Source organism: Buteo buteo, chromosome 12 (assembly GCF_964188355.1).
Source record: "Buteo buteo chromosome 12, bButBut1.hap1.1, whole genome shotgun sequence".
Taxonomy (NCBI): domain Eukaryota; kingdom Metazoa; phylum Chordata; class Aves; order Accipitriformes; family Accipitridae; genus Buteo; species Buteo buteo.
In genome coordinates this window covers 5,094,592-5,110,592 of record NC_134182.1, presented here as the reverse complement: position 1 = coordinate 5,110,592, position 16,001 = coordinate 5,094,592, and the positions used below count along the sequence as shown (strand labels likewise).

The 16,001-nt window shown below is 45.9% G+C and overlaps 2 protein-coding genes across 3 annotated transcripts in view; one reads left to right on the top strand and one right to left on the bottom strand.

Moving 5' to 3' along the window:
* The window catches only part of ALK (ALK receptor tyrosine kinase), a 233,086-nt gene extending 219,161 nt beyond the window's left edge, over positions 1 to 13,925 (top strand). For both annotated transcript variants that reach the window (XM_075042474.1, XM_075042473.1), the window contains 6 exons: positions 5,638 to 5,735; positions 6,847 to 6,939; positions 8,664 to 8,765; positions 9,975 to 10,109; positions 10,687 to 10,777; positions 12,083 to 13,925. In XM_075042474.1, the coding sequence (XP_074898575.1) occupies positions 5,638 to 5,735; positions 6,847 to 6,939; positions 8,664 to 8,765; positions 9,975 to 10,109; positions 10,687 to 10,777; positions 12,083 to 12,787 (1,224 nt within the window). In that variant the 3' untranslated portion in view covers positions 12,788 to 13,925. The remainder of the gene's footprint in view (positions 1 to 5,637; positions 5,736 to 6,846; positions 6,940 to 8,663; positions 8,766 to 9,974; positions 10,110 to 10,686; positions 10,778 to 12,082) is intronic.
* Positions 13,926 to 14,059: 134 nt separating this feature from the next.
* The window catches only part of CLIP4 (CAP-Gly domain containing linker protein family member 4), a 39,129-nt gene continuing 37,187 nt past the window's right edge, over positions 14,060 to 16,001 (bottom strand). The window contains exon 20 of the transcript XR_012652450.1: positions 14,060 to 14,269. The gene's annotated coding sequence lies outside the window, so the exon portion shown is untranslated. The remainder of the gene's footprint in view (positions 14,270 to 16,001) is intronic.

Genomic DNA, 16,001 nt, shown 5'->3' with positions numbered 1-16,001 from the left:
ATAACTATAAAAGAGCTGATCCATGCAGCTACTATTTTCCAGTGTGTTAGAGGGTCAGAGAATTTCTGTTGCTGGAAGACCACAGTGGGGCCAGGACACAGATGTATAGAGTACAGATGCTGCTGGGTTTACGCAAAGGTACCTCATCCCTGGACTTTGCTAGATAGCATTGCAGATACTATCTAAAGAAAAAACAAAATCACAGTTTAGAAAAAAAGGAAGGTAAACTCTACTCTTACCTTCCTCACACCAGCTGTGGGCGGGTTAGGGGGGAAGCATTGACCTAGTAATGATAAATCCATTGTTTAAACTGCTGATCAGGTGCATTTCTGTGGATATCTGTCAGTGCAAGTTTGACATAGGCAAGGAGAGAATCCAGCCTGGAGCTGTTGACTTAATAGCAAATATCTTTAGTCCAGAGTTTTAAAGATTTTCCCACTGAAATCAGCGTCAATAGGAAATGACAGTCTGTTAGAAATGTTGAGAAATAAACTACGACTTCTAGAGAGGAATCAGTATTTCAGAAGAATAAAGTTTGCTCTGAGTCCCTGGATCAGAAGGGCACCCAGATGTTGTTGAAGTGTAGTACCAGGGCCCAGCTTCATACTTTGTCTCTACATTACTTTTACACAGGGGAAAATGCTGGATTTTATCAGTACAAGAGAGACACAAATTGGCTCTAACAGATATAAATAAGATTCTTCCTCGAGGCATCTGGAAACAGATTGACTTTCTGTTTTTTCCTTGCAGTCTGGTTTTCAGACATATAAAACGGTCTGTGTTGCTCAGGAGCACTGCAGACTTGGATAGGTTGCATTAAAGTGGCTGCTGCCTGGATAAGAAGGCTAAACACCCAGAAAGTCAAGATGTTTAAAATATGAGCAAGCAGTCTTTATAAATAGAGGTTGGTTTTCTGTAGCACCTAGAGGTGCTCGTCAGCTCGTACAAATGGGCTGAACTTGATGGTAAGTGAATGGGGAAATTCATGTTTTGCAATGCGGGCTCTGCTCTCACCCGGTGCAGAGCAAAGTGGCATGGGCAAGGTATGCTGCCTAGCAGGTGCTTTGTTCAAAACTGCCAGGACAGGCTGTGCTAGATGTGTGAAGTGGCATGTGAAACAGGATGGTACAGGGCAAGGGTATCCCTCACTTTGCAATGGAAGCATCTTTTTGGCTTGTTAACTTAGAGAAGTCAGCTCAGTAATGATCAGGATCTTGTGAGGAAGCACCAAGAACATCAGTCCTGAACAGCAGGAATTTTTACCTACTTGCAGTAAAATGAGCCAGATGCTTCTGTGGATGAAAAGCCCTTAATCTTTACAGAATGCAGTCATGGGAGCCTTCTGATCTGAGAGGTTTCTTTCTGTTTGCCCCCACCCCAGTCATGAGTTCCTCCTTGCATGCCAGGGCTTCCATTTCTCTTAGTGGTAGCTCTGTGCAACCCCTGTGAAAGCTAATGTCAGAAGAGGTGGATGGTTCAAACCAGGCACAGCATACATTACTTCCTTGGTATTTCTCTTTCTGCCTTCACAGTCTCTCCTTCCTTTTTTCTTCTTTCATTGTCTTTCCTGACATCTTTGGGGTTATCTGAGACTGACCATAACTACTACTACACATAGGGGCTGTTCCCAGCACCTTGAAGATTCTCCCCTATTCCTGCATTTAACTTGCTCCCAGGACTGAAGCAGACCTGGGACTGATGCTGCTGTTTTCTGCTCTGTCCCATGTCTATCACACTTTGGGAAAGCTTGGGGTCAAATGCAGATGGGCAGTTGCAAGCTGGAACTGATGCAGAAAAACAGTTTCCAGTCCCTCTTTAACAGTTGGGTGAATGTGGACAGCCTGACTGTGTGCAGACACAGATCCACACATTTCTGCTCCACTTCTAACACCTTCCTTCCCCTTGCCTTGCCCTGCTTCTGCTGCAATCCCGCGTGGTGGCTGCCTGGCAAGAATGACAGGGTAATTCATTGTCTGGCTGCTGGGGCAGCTTCTGAGGGGCTAATGGCACCTGTGAGTGCTGAGAAATCAGCCTCTGGTGCACAGGTTTGACTGCTGGCTCAGAAACTATGAGGCTAGAAGACTGACTGATGAGAGATGAGATGTGTGCAGGGCGTTGTGCTCTGTGAAGTATGGGATCCAACTGTGCAAGTGGTTTTACCCTCTGCATGTACTTGAGGCATGACAAAGTCTTTGTATGTAAGGTCCGTGGCTTAGTACTGCTGGATGTATCTTTGCACTGCTCTTAATGAACCCTGAGCTGCTTTGTTCCTCCTATTACTCATTCAGGGAAGACAGGCAGAAGGTAGGCATGGCAGACTGGGCATCTAGCTTTCCAGGCACATCAAAGGAAAGGAAAGACAAGGAACAGTGCAGAGTAAACAGGCTTCGATGATCTTTGCTTCCAATAGGAATTAATTAAACACACAAGACGTAGCTGACTGACTCAGTAACAGAGGTGCACTGCTTACTGTGCAGTAAGCACCATATGAATTACTGTTGTCATTTCCCCTTGTTTTTTCCGAGTTTTATATTTTCCAGCTGATTTCCTTACTACCTTGTCTTTCCCACTTAATTCTGCTTTCAGCCTGATTGCAAGAGACATTTACGTGTTCATTCTCTACCTTCATCCCCCAGTTGCTCTCCGTGCTCCCCTGCCAGTAACTTCAAATTCATTTGCCAGTTTCAGTCAAATTTAATAGAGGTGTGAAAGGTGTTAACTTGGCATTAATTCCAAGGCTTCAGGAAAAAGAAAGCACCACAGTAGAGCAACCACTGACCAAAACAGTTGTCTTGTTTGGCTTGCCACTGGCCAGCGAGAACCTGTGTGACTTGGAGCAAGACACACACAGCATGCTGCCGTGCACTCAACCACTGCAAAGCATGGAGGGGAGCAGAGGGAATGGTGGAGGAGAAGGTGAAGCGAGGGAAGGGGGAACTTAAGACATTGCAAGGGAGACGAAATGGGAAGCTAGAGCTACCACAGGAGGTATCAGGGCATGGGATCCAACTTAATGGGAGATCAGGATGCTGCCAGCACAGGTTATTGTACATTGTTCATCTGTGTTCTTCATATAAATAATGAAAGCAATGTTCAGCCAACACGTAATGATTTTGCTGGACTCTAAGCAAGAATGATCATATCTGTAAGCCAAATGTTCATCCAACATCACTGATACAATACCAGTGATTCTTGTGGAATATTGTCGGTTTATGCCAGCCAGGTCTACTTCATAAACCTCAGATTCATACTTCTCCATGGGTCCAGGGTTTACAGCCCTGAAAGGTTTCTGTGTTCCATTTCTAATAAAGTTTCACATCTATTACAAGATTACTCCTTCCCCCTCATCTGGAGAGAGGCAGTCTAGAAGATTCAGAGACACCTGGAATTGGAGCCTTCGCTCATTTATGAGCGTTGCAGAATTGTCTATTCTGGGAAGTTCAGGGCTGATCTTTTTCACACACAGCACAGCAATCAAAGAACAGCTCTGAAGATAAATCGTATATGGATAAATGATTCCCCTCCTTTTGTGTTGTGCAGCCTGTTGCTCAGAGCAGTGATTACACTGAACAATACACAGAATTTCATTCACCTTTAGCAAGATTCAGCCTCGCCCGGGGAGGTGTCACACTAGTGTTTCCAGCATTCCCACTGCTCTGAGCAGTAGTGCCTTGCAGCTGGCATTGTCCATTCATATGGGGAGCAAAAGCTGTAAAGTGAATCCTTTGGTGTCTCAAGGCTGCTCCCCTTGCAAAATGAATCCCAAACCTCCATTTTTCAAACAGATTACATAGCTAAATTGTCCTTGGCTGGGCAGTCACATCTGTTTTAGGACTGTATTTAGCCAAATAAAAGGTAGAAGGAATTCATCCAAGGAAGGGAAGGAAAGGAAAAAAAGGGAAAAAGAAAAAAGCTGTGCCGTTCAAATCATCTTGTGGCTTCAGCCTACTGACTGCCTTGCAGTATAGCTCAGGTCTGGAATCAATTGCATAGTAAAGAATGGGGCTTTCTACTTGGTTTTCACTTCAGGTTTCTGACCCTTGCTCAGAAGACAAGGGTATGGGTAGATCGAGATACTAATTTCCCTTTGATTATGCCCTGAAAGGGAAATAGAAGGCATCTGCATCCTTTCTTACTGTAGACATCTTGTGTAGCTGGTGAGTCACTTCAACTCACAGAGGTAACAAAGATTATTCTCTGCTCCCCACAAAAGGGGGCAGGGGGAGAGGCTTTTTGTTTTCAGGAAATGGTTACTCTACAAGAAGAAAGGTTTAGGTGGAGATGCTGTCTGGTGTTCTGAAGAATCAGTTAAGAATATATATGCAGTGAACTATACTGTGTAAATAATAAAATATAGGCAGGTGATACATAGTCACAAATTATTTTGGTTTATGGCACCACACTGAAAAAAACAGGCTTTGTTCACATAGAGATGCAGCATTTTTCAATTATTTCATTAGTCAAGTATTGAGGCCAGGTTTTTCCTAATCTCTTCAGAAGATGTTAAGATTTTTAGGTTTTACCAGCCAATGCCCACTGTTTAACTACTGGCTGCTGCCTGCTGCAGAGCCTGGACTTATTTCCAGTTCCAGTTAGCAGTGGTTTAGATCAGGTGGGATGGCCAGCACAGCATCGCATCAGTCTGGAGATATGTTTCATCACAACAGACGGGCTAGGAGAGCCAGGAGTGCCTGTCACTGGAGAACCCGTACTGGTTTGTACATCAGTGGGAGAGACCCATGAGCGGGTGTGCCTTTTGGGCACTGGGCAGAACTGGCAGGTGTCGTAAGAGAGAGCTAGAGGGTGGGATAGGCTTGTTTGGTCCAATAACTAAGGCCACAGATAAACACTTAGCTAGCAAATGGCTGCTGAGGAATAAGCAGTTACTGCCACCCAGTTGTTTGTCATCACCCCGCTGGCAGCAGCGATTTCTTCCTCCCCCACAGGACTGGCCACAGGGATCACCGATTCACACCTCAGTGCAGAAGCTGATGGTTTGGCTTCAGAGGCTGGCAAACACAAGCCAGTGCTAAACCTGTTCTTTTCACTAAAGCATCTGGCTCCCGCTGGCAAGGGCTGTAGACTTCATCAGAGGGGCAGGAACAAGGAGTTGGCAGCCTTATCTTCCATAGCCGTTGGCTACACAAACCTGTGTCAGTGCTCTGAGGGGCAAGATAAAACCTACACAGATGTGGAGGAGGGAAAGAGCAAATGTGACTCATGCCATTATACAAAATGTCATTCTCATTGTTCAAGGTGACTTTAGAGAGGAGCTAGCAATAATACAAAGAAACTGAGTGAAGACCAGCTTATGCGACAGATCTCCTCAAAAACCATGCTGAAAATTCAGAAGCATCTCCCATGAGAACTGGGGGAAATTCTTACAGGGGCATCCCAATGGAGCTGGAAAGTCAGATCCAGCTGTTCTGATTCTGTCCCTGGGATTTGTATGATATTGTGCCTGCACATCCTTTGTGTAGTTTGTGGATATGAACTCTCTCTTGTGCATTTTGGTAATCCCTTTGTGTGTTAACACCTGAGCTATGTCACTTGTTGGAGAGTTCTCAGCGCTGTATCCGTGACAAATCACGCCATGTTCTTGCTTTTAACCCACGTTCGTCCCTTGTCTTTTGGTAGAATCAGCCCTCCTCCCTTTCTATGCTGGACTTGCTCCACGTGGCTCGTGACATTGCTTGTGGGTGTCAGTACCTGGAGGAGAACCACTTCATTCACAGGTAGGTGAACACATCTCTGTCAGCACCGGCATGACTTGCATACAGGCCAGCACAGACTCGTAATGCCCTGCTTGGTATGTTTATGTCCTGCTGCACTCTGGTGGCTGGATACCTTTAAACAAGGTAGATAAAATCAGAATAATAGAAGCAATTAACAGAAAAACTGCTGTAAATCAGGTTGCAGAGGTCTGTAGTTTTACCAAAGATCCTGAGCTCTGTCTCGGTGCCTGGACTTGTGCAGCCTGTTTGGCTACTCTGCAAATGGAAACACAATCCCGTGAGAGAATTCTTCAAAGCTGTCCCTGTCATGAATTTTGCTTAGTGCCTTTCTGCTCATTCTGGAACCCTTTTCTTCTCCCTCTCGAAGAACGGCTGTACAAGTACAGCCAGAAGTGCAACACCTTGTGACTATTGTTACTTGATCCTGCAGAACAGGGTGTTTGGCAAGTGTCTAAAATTCTGCCCATTGGGTAGAGATGAGTAGAGAGAGATTGTAGTTCACTCTTCTGAAAGAAGTACCACGACAAGGTATGCCACCATGTTATTCAGATCTCAGGGTTTACTTCAGCACAGCAGAGGTGGAGCTGGAGCTTTACCTGCATACACAGATTCAGGACCGTACCTTCAGTCTTCAGAGCAACACCTGCACATTGTTGTTATTCCTGTCTCTGACAGTATGACACCCATTTGACAATATTTGGACAAGCACACTAGGAACAGGTCAGTGGATCATTCCCCAGACAGCTTGATGTTGGGACTAGTACGTTGCTGAAATCAGCCTCACTGCTTGCAACTCCTTCGAGACTATAAAATAGCTCCTGGGATGAATGGAGGCTCACAGGAGGCCCATCCTTTCAGCTGGAAGATGTTACATGAAGTTTAAAAAGGAAATGTTAAAGACCAGAGAGGCTCCGGCTGTTGGGGTAGGTTGGAATTTGGAACGTCACTAGTTATCCATAAACACTGACTTTTCTGGCTGTTGTGGGCTCTCTGCAGCTTAGGAAAGTAGGTACTGTTCTTTGTTTTCTTTTTGGCTTGCAAAATTGTCAAATGATTAAGTGGTTCTTCTCTTTTCTTCTCTTTCTGTTGCTTTTCTTCCCTTTCCTTGTAGGGATATTGCTGCCAGGAACTGCCTCCTTACCTGTCGAGGGCCTGGGAGAGTGGCTAAAATCGGAGACTTTGGAATGGCCCGGGATATATACAGGTAGCAGAGCTAAGCCCAGGGTATCTGCAAGTGGAAGCTTGCTAAAATGAGGGAGGAGCAGTGTTTGTGCAGGAGAGCAGGCTGGTATGCTGCTGTGCATAATCCTAGCAAGGCAAGAGTGGAGATCCCACCCTGATGAACCCCAGCTAATGCTTTCTTGGTGTTTGCCTTCACCTGTAGTTTAACCGTGCTCTGGAGACTTTTCCCACTCCTGACAGCTTTCTTCTGGGTAATGAAGTCTGATGGTCAAGGAAGGCATTTTTCCTCCCTCTTGTACTCTGTCCTCAGTTTCTTGTCCTTTACTTTCTCCACACTGAATGGCACTGATGTGCCCTTTGTTTTGTGGTCCCAAATCATTCTGAGTTTAATCTCTCTCCTTGCTACTACCCCTGCCCCTTTGGTTTGGTGTCATCAGTAAATCTCCTCAATTTACTGCACATAAAGGAGGAAAGTGCAGAGGAAGGTCAGGAAAATGTAATCACCCAAACTGGAATTCAGCCAGGACACAGGGTTAACTACTCTCCTCTTGCAAGAAGTGCCAGGAAATCTTTAATGACCACGAGCAATGAGGGTTGCAGTTTGATACCTCATCTTCCAGATAGCACCTCCAGAAGTGCAGTGCCACGTCCTGCTGTGGTGAGGAATTGATTTGCCTCTGACTAGGAGGAAGGAATGGCTTGTACTCAGTCACCCACACTGTTTATTCCAGTGCCTTGCCACCTTTTTTTCCTGCTTGGGGATTCTCCTGTGCTATTACTAAGCCAGGCCTGGCTCTGCTTAGCTTGAGATCTGACAGTATCACAGCCTGAGGTGATGCAAACAGAGTGCTACGTTCAAAAACCCAAGTGTATGGGAGCTGCCTTCTTTTTTCTTTTTTCCCCTCCTCTCTCTTCCTTCACAAAGAGCCCCCACTCTGCCCCACTGTCAGATGGGACTCTGCTGGGACAAAGTAGCATCTGTCACACTTACACAATCAGCAGAACCGACTGCCAAGATGAACGCTTTGGTGCTGGGTTTTTGAAGGTGCCTTTGAAGATTGCACATGTTTCTGTGTCCAGGAATATCCTTTGGATGCTCAAGCTGTGTAGTTAGGAACAGTGATACCAGCTTGCATGAGCAGCCTCCTGCAGCTGCCAGCACAGGATTTGGGGCTTGTAGGTTTTATTTTAAATGACGACAACACTAAAGGACTGATGTAATTCCTGTCTCAGGACCACAGGAGGTGGTTTTTGTACTACTGCCCCAGCTCTAATGGCCAAGCATCCTCCTCATCAAGCTCCTCATTCTTATAAAGGGTTTTGGATTTCACTTGCAGTGCTTTAGACTGGGTACATATGGGACAGGCTTTGTTTATTTTTGGTGGGGATGCTCAAGGTGACCACGTGTGAGGTGAGGTGGGGATCTTGCCATGGCTGAAAAGTGGCTCTGCCACCAGCAGTTTACTGTGTGAGTGATTCACTAGGAGTATGCACACAGATAGGGATAACTTGGGTTCACCAGATCAGGCCTAAAGCGAGGTAGATTAGAGCAGTCCTTGAAGGTCTGCCCATTTCCACTATTTTTGTGAGAAGGAACAGGTTTCTTCAGCATTTTCTCTGCCATGCTGTTTCACCTAAATTAGTCTCTCCTCTGGCTTATAATTCTAATATTTGTAATTGTAAAAATCCCAAATTAATGGCATTTTCTGAATTCCTGGCTGACTCTGGGTTTTTTGTTCTTTGCAGAGCCAGCTACTATCGGAAGGGTGGGTGTGCAATGTTGCCTGTCAAATGGATGCCTCCTGAGGCTTTCATGGAAGGGATATTTACATCAAAAACAGACACATGGTGCGCTTCCTTTCCTTCTTTGTCCGGTTGGTCTGTCTGTGTTGTAACCCCTTTCCTAAAGTGTGAATATTTGTAAAAAGCACATGTTCTTGTTCGTTTCTCCTTTACTAAAAAGACAAGCTGGGTCTTTCAGAGCCAGTAATCTTGGAGGAGACAAGGGAACAGAAAGATCAGACCTGTGCAAAGGCGGGTGCTGCTGGGGAGGTGAGCAGGCAGGGAAGGGAGGTTAAGGCAGATGCAGGTGCTGCTTTGCTGCTACAGGGAGGAAAGCCTAAGTTCCATGGGGACTTGCAGGCAGGATCCATCCTGCCACTGAGGGAGAAGGGCATTATGTATTGTGGCTTTTGTCTTTCTCCGGGCCTGCAGCAGCACTGTAAGCTCTTGAGTTGCTGGTGGCCAGAGGAGGGGGAGGGAAATTGGGTGAGCAGGAGGCAAGAGCTCGGGATATGTGTGGAGGGGAGGGGGCTGGTGGTCAGGACACCGCTCCTGAGCAAGCCCCAGCAGAGGGGTAGAGGTACGTTCTGTTATACAGCTGAGCTGCCGCCTGTCTCGGCACCAAGAGGAAGAGTTTCCCATTGCTGCACATAGCTCTTCACAATTTTAATCAAGAAGATTGTGATTTCCGAGCAGCTGACTAGATGAATGCTTTGGAGGGGGTCCTGTCCCAGATGTTGTCCCCAGAGCTTTGCAGGCCACACCACACAGGCCCATGGCTGTGGTGTTTGCTAGGGAATGTTTTTATTGCACTCTGAGCTACAGGTGGGGGCTGTGGGGCTCAGAGCATCAGTGGGGATTCACTGTCAGGTAATTTCACACAGGGCAGTTTATTCAAGAGGAAACGTTTGTCATAAGTGGTCAGGCCACTGCTCCACTCAGTCCTGTCTCCAGCAGCGGCTGATGTCTCACAAATCCATAACCTGACTTTCACATTTGTTACATCTGAGTACAAGGACAAAGCAACCATATTTACCTACCTATATCGTATACTTCACTCACTTGTCAACTACTAGTATTTATTAAATGATTCAAAGTCCACCATTACAACTGTGCAGCTTATTTATGTCTGCACCCTGCAGCAGTGATTTCCACAAGCTGCCTGAGCACAGACTGCAAAAAGCAACGCTGACGGTACTGCGCCTAAGGGCATTGCCCCTTGGTAATGGTCATTCCTGTATCCTTCACTTTGTTTTCCTTCACTTCTGTATTCAGGTCCTTTGGCGTATTGCTGTGGGAGATATTCTCTTTGGGATACATGCCCTACCCTAGCAAAAGTAACCAGGAGGTTCTGGAGTTCGTCACCAACGGAGGAAGGATGGATCCACCTAAAAACTGCCCTGGCCCTGTGTATGAGATTTTAACTTTGACATATTCATGCAAATAAGTTTCTGTTTCACATGCTGTTCTCTAGTCAAAAGTTAATGACTTTTAAGATTGATCTTACTGTGGCTGATCTGCCTTATTGGACTTGAATGCCAGTGACTTCTCTACTATTTAATTTTTCTGTCTGTTTTGGAGAGTAATTCAGGGCCCCTTTGAGAAGTACTGGCCACTGCTTGTTTGGTCAAAGATGGTGCAATATTTCTGTGTCTTAGGTTAGCTGTGAAACTGCAAGTGCATGAGACTGTTCACAGATAGGGAAAACTCGGCTCCATTATCTCTAGCCCTGCCTACCTTTAGTGAATTGTCCAAGGGATTTCGGGTGGGTGAGTTATTTCTCTGATGTGCTGTGGATTTCACCCCACTGGTGGCCGCATTTCAGTGGTTACCAGTACATCAGTTGTCCGACTCTGGGGAAGGCAGAGCACTCTTATTTATTAGAAGTCAGAGGGGTGATGCGTGCTTATGGTGTCTAAGTTGCAGGGACTAGCTGTTATGTACCAACAGGATCTGCCATTTGTGAGCCTCTCCCGTTCTCTTCCAGTTATCGCATTATGACCCAGTGTTGGCAGCACCAGCCTGAAGACCGGCCAAATTTTGCCATAATCCTGGAGAGGATTGAGTACTGCACTCAGGTATTGGTGCTCGTTTGTCTCGAATGAGATGGGGAGAGAGGGTTCTTCCTGAGGAGTGGTCTAGGCAAGCCAGAACATGAGATGAGAAGGCAGCACTGCATTACTGCAGTCAGCAGTCCAGGGAGACTGATGTCAGCCTGGGACATTCACCTCATCTGGAGGTTGATTCTTCTTCTCTTTCACTGCTGAAAGGCACGGGCTTACACAGCTTTACAAACAGCAGACCTGTAGCTCTGCTTCTGCTTATAAAGGCACAGATTCCAACAAGCAAAAGAGCCAAGACAGGACAGCACCCGTACGCAGTTCACGTCAGCCACTCCATCCCAGTGTTCACCCTTACGACATGGTCAGCAGAGCAGAAATGGTCCTGGCTCAGAGCACCCTTTGCAGGTGGCTTCTGCAGCTGTAGGCAATTTTCGGAATCTGACTGCGCTGGAGAAGGCAGGTGGGGACAGCTATGCTAAAGGACTGGGGATTCTGAGGCTAGGAAGGAGGAAGGGACGTGGCTGGCTTTCCAGGCTGAAATCTGATTTGTTTATTTTTTACTACCATTATTAGCTTATAAGGAGTGGAGTAGTTTGGAAAATGTTTTGCTGCTTGCAGCAGCACAGGCTTCTTGCATGGCCTCACACAGTTATTTGCCTCAGTCAGTTTGCTTTCCCTCACTGTTTGGGAGGCTTGGTCTGGTTTTCATGTGTGTTTGGATCCTGGGATTGGGGGCATTGTTTCCTGCTATCTATAGCTTGCTGTGGTATCTAGCAATAATTAAAGGTTGCCCAGATCACCACATTTTCTCTCAGTTTAATTTTCAAAACTGCTTAAATAGCTCAGAACCGCAGTCCCTGTGGATTCGGGCTTCAAGGGGTCTGCCAGTATTGCCTTCTTTCTGCATTCCCATTCCTCCTTTGTTGTGTGGAGGCAATCATTTCATGGCTGAAACTTTCTCAATATTATCTGAGAATGTTATGAACTTTGAGATGATATAGATTCCAAAACAAAGCTCCCACAGGAAATTTGGCTGGACATAAAAAATGTTTTTCATTGGTTTTGTGCCTCTGCTGTTCTGCGGTGAGTTTTAGGGTTTGCTTTTTTTTGAAGAGTTCAATTTTAAGGGTATACCATTGCATCTCATGGCTAACTGCATTTTGTCAGCATCCTCTACACATGGAATGTGGGCTTTGGGTAGTGGGAACGATGCTCTGTGATCATAGCGTGACAGCTGTCAGATGTGTTGGGTCTTTAATCAAGTCCGAGTATGCATGATGGTAGCAGACTTTGAGAAATTCTCATTGTTCTCCCCGGCAGGATCCAGATGTCATCAACACTGCTTTGCCAGTAGAATATGGCCCATCAGCTGAGGAGGAGGAGAAGGTAGCGATGCGCCCTGATGATCCAGAAGGAATTCCTCCTCTCTTGGTCTCCACACACCAAGACAGAAAGGATGACAAGCAAACTCTGCCATCTCCACCACCCCTGCCATCAGCCATCACTGCTGGAAAACCTCTAGGGAAAGTGGGAGCCTTGGAACCACCAGTGCCGGGGAAGGTGCAGTCAGCCTCAGCGGGGGGACATATCAACATGGCCTATGCCCAGTCCAATCCCCCTTCTGAGCTGCACAAAAGCCGGGGCTCCAGAAACAAGCCCACCAACCTCTGGAATCCAACCTACGGTTCCTGGTTTGCGGAGAAGCAGGCCAGCAAAAGCAGTTCTCTGCTGGAGAAGGAGGTGCCCGACAGGGAGAATTTGGGACAGGAAGGAAACTGTACTGTGGGGCCCAACATTGTGACTGGCAGGCTGCCAGGCTCCTCCCTGCTATTAGAGCCATCTTCCCTAACAGCAAGTGTTAAAGAAGTGCCTCTCTTTAGGCTCCGCCACTTCCCCTGTGGGAATGTCAACTATGGATACCAACAGCAGGGCTTACCCTTGGAAGCCTCCACACCACCTTGCGCTAGCAGTTACGAGGACCCCGTCCTTAGAAACAAGAGCCACATAACCCAGCAAGGGCCGTGAGAGCCCTCTACCCTCTTGACTTTTCCCCTTGTGGCCCCTGAGCCTTGAAGAGATGTCCTGTTACCCAGTACACCACGAGCAAGGGATCTGACAGCATTACCTTCCATTTTGTGCCAACTTGCTCCAAAAGTGCCACCCTCGAAGCTGTAATTTCAACTAACCCCGAGAGGCTTCACATCACCGGAGCCCCCATACAGTAAAAGAAACCAGGGGGAGGGAGGATACAGGAAACAGATGTTAACTGCAAGGCCCAGCTGCTGTTGCATCAACTCATACGCATGGTTGTTGTCATGCCCTTCCTGTGAGCTTTTCTCAGTTGTGCGTTCTCTGCTTAAGTGTAAAGCCGCGGCTCACTGCCTTGAGTGTTTCATGTCTGGGGTTTTCTGTGCCAAACTGGTGGTTGCTGTGGAACACCTGGAGATCTCCTGCAGCTGGCAGAGGTTGTGGTGGGTTTGGGGAGAGCATCCTCTATCCAAACCAAAAAAGTATACAACAGCGCTGAACAGTGACGTGATAGCACATTCCCAAGTTGTGTTCCAGCTACAGTCCGGTCTTCGAAAGTCCTTCAAGGCACAGCGGTTATGGGGGTGTTGGCAGGGCAATAGAAAGACGCTGGTCATACTGCATTGCTTGAAAGAGAGAGGAGAAGAAGCATAGAGGATGGGTGTAGATGCTGTGAGGTGTTCTGGGTTGGGAGGGAGTGGTGTTTGATGGGGTTTTTGGTTTGTTTTCTTTTTCCTGTGCTTAAGCACTAAAACTGAGTAAAGCCCTTTAAGATTTCTTCTGTACTACAAAAGTAGAAATGACCTTCATCAGGAACCTGTGCGTGTCAAGTGGAACCCAGGTGAAGTTTTAAAGGACCGTGGTCATGAGGGAAACTTTCACCATGCCCTGAAAATGGACAGCCACCTGCATACCTCACAGGTTTTCAATAGCCTTTGACATACCCTGTACAAACAGCAACATAAAGGCAGAAGACTACATCGTGCCACAATCCGGATGCCAGATACTGTCTGTATTGGAAGGGTTTAGAGCCCTTGTTCCTTTAACAAAATACGTGTATGATAGTGGTCTAAAGACAAACACTGCATTGACTCATTTTGTACACCTTGTGCATGAAAAATATTCCAGTTAAGTGTATTGTCAAAACATAGATGTAGGAAATAATTCATGTGTAAAGATGTGCATTAGTAACTTCAACTTAGGGTTGCAAGGAGCTGTTTTACCATGGACGCTATCCACCAAAGAAGGGGTGCCTATTTCCATAGAAATGGGTGTACTGGAGCATCAGCAAAGGAATGTGAAGGTGTTCTTTAGTCCGAGACTTCATTTCAGTGAAGTGACTCTGAATCTGGCCCTGGATCCAAACACTGAGGTAAGCTTCCTGTCTTCGTAAGGGAACAAACCAGAATCCGCACGCACATACTCCTAACCTTTGAAATGTGCAGACTGAAATCGGAGGGCTTGATTTGGGCCACCACCCTTGTAAAAAAAAAAAAAAAAAAAGATAAGAGGGGGGAGGTAGTGTGCTCTCGTAACCTACCTTTCTGACACATTGAACTAAAACCTTTTTTTAGACGAATGCCAAAATTGCATGTGGTGGTTGGTTAATGGGGCAGTGCTCTTGTGTTGGGAAGTTTGAGTCAGGGGCTGCTAGGAATTTCATGTTCATCTGCTAGGGATCCATCGCACTGCTGCTGCATGGGCTTGGTGGGGCTAACGAGAGTCATGCTTTGGGTGTTCTGCTGCTGCACAAAGGCTTCTTTAGCTTGAACTAAGAGAATATTTGTGATCTCCAAGGTTATTAGGCTCGCAGCTCTTGTCACGTCACTGGGGAGGGATTCTGCCTAGCTTAGGACTGTGTTAAGTGTCACACTGGTCTCTATCTCAGTAAACTCAATGGGGTAGTTTCCTAGAGTCTCATGAAAGCTGATTAATTTAGGAGGTAAGCGCCATCAGAACAGTTTCTTACTCTAGTATAGTATTCACATATAATAGCAATTTTCATTTAAATATTCCAGTTTTTCTTATATTCAGAAGAGTCGAAGCTCCTCATTGTTTTCTTCAGCTCTTCTTTCCATAGGAGCACACTCTGAGTTTTTGTTGCCCTGCCTCTTGCATGTTACTGAGGGCAGAATCTGACCTGTATACTGCTAAGTGTTCTTAAACAATACATCAGAACAAAAAGTTGCAAAGTTAATCATCTTTGATTAGCTGTAATTGTGAATTCTTGGATCTGGGGCAGCAGCTCTGATGCTGCACAAATGCAGAAAAACTGCCAGGTTATGATGTTACGGGTAGCATTCTAAAGAAGCTTTAAAAGCACGAGCAGCAAGAGATAGATTGTAAGTTTGTGGAGGTGAAGGGGGAAAGGCAGGCTTTCCCCAGCCATGGTGATAGCATGATTATTGCTCTGCAGTTATTTTATCATAGAATTTCAACTGAAATACTCTTACAGAATGGGAGTTGTAAAAAATGAAGGAGCTAAACACATTACTGCTGCTTAGCTATGGAATACGTGAGGAGGTAATTCTGGTCGGGGGAAGTGGTGAATTACTACTGAAATTCTCCAGTCTGCTGGGTATGGTGTGTTGAGAGAAATACTGTTCAGCACTAGCAGCTGGTTTTAAGTAAGCTTCCTTCCAGTGTCTCCAGTGTAAAATGCTTTGTTGTGGGGATTTTTTTGTGTTGAGTTTTGTGTTTGGTTTTGTGGTTTTTTTAAATCCCCCCTCTTAACTCTTGGAATTTAGATGAATTCAGAAATCTAGTTTGGGCTTGTTTTTAATGTAAAAAACATAACATCTCTGAGCTCTTCCACAGCAAGCATTTAGTTTGGTACTCCCGTGTGCTGTCCGAGCACACTACCCCAGTGTGCAAAACCTGTTTTGTAAGTACTGATGCTAATCAAATCTTGCCACTCAGAAACAAGGGTTGGGGGATTTGCCTGTCCTCTTTCTTAGAAAACAAATAATACCATCAGTGACAAATTATTTCCATGAATTAATTGCCTGGACCAAAGAGTGCTCTGCTACTTGTGTGCAGGCTGCATCAAAGACAGTTTCCTGGTCATTCTGCAATTGCATTGCTTAACTGTCTGTCCTGTTGCCAAAGCATCGCCAGGATTTCAGTGACAATGCAAGATTTTATTTGTATCACTGGGATGATGTGAAGAAAGCTTTCCTTAATGACACCCGTTTCCTTTGTCACTAAAGTA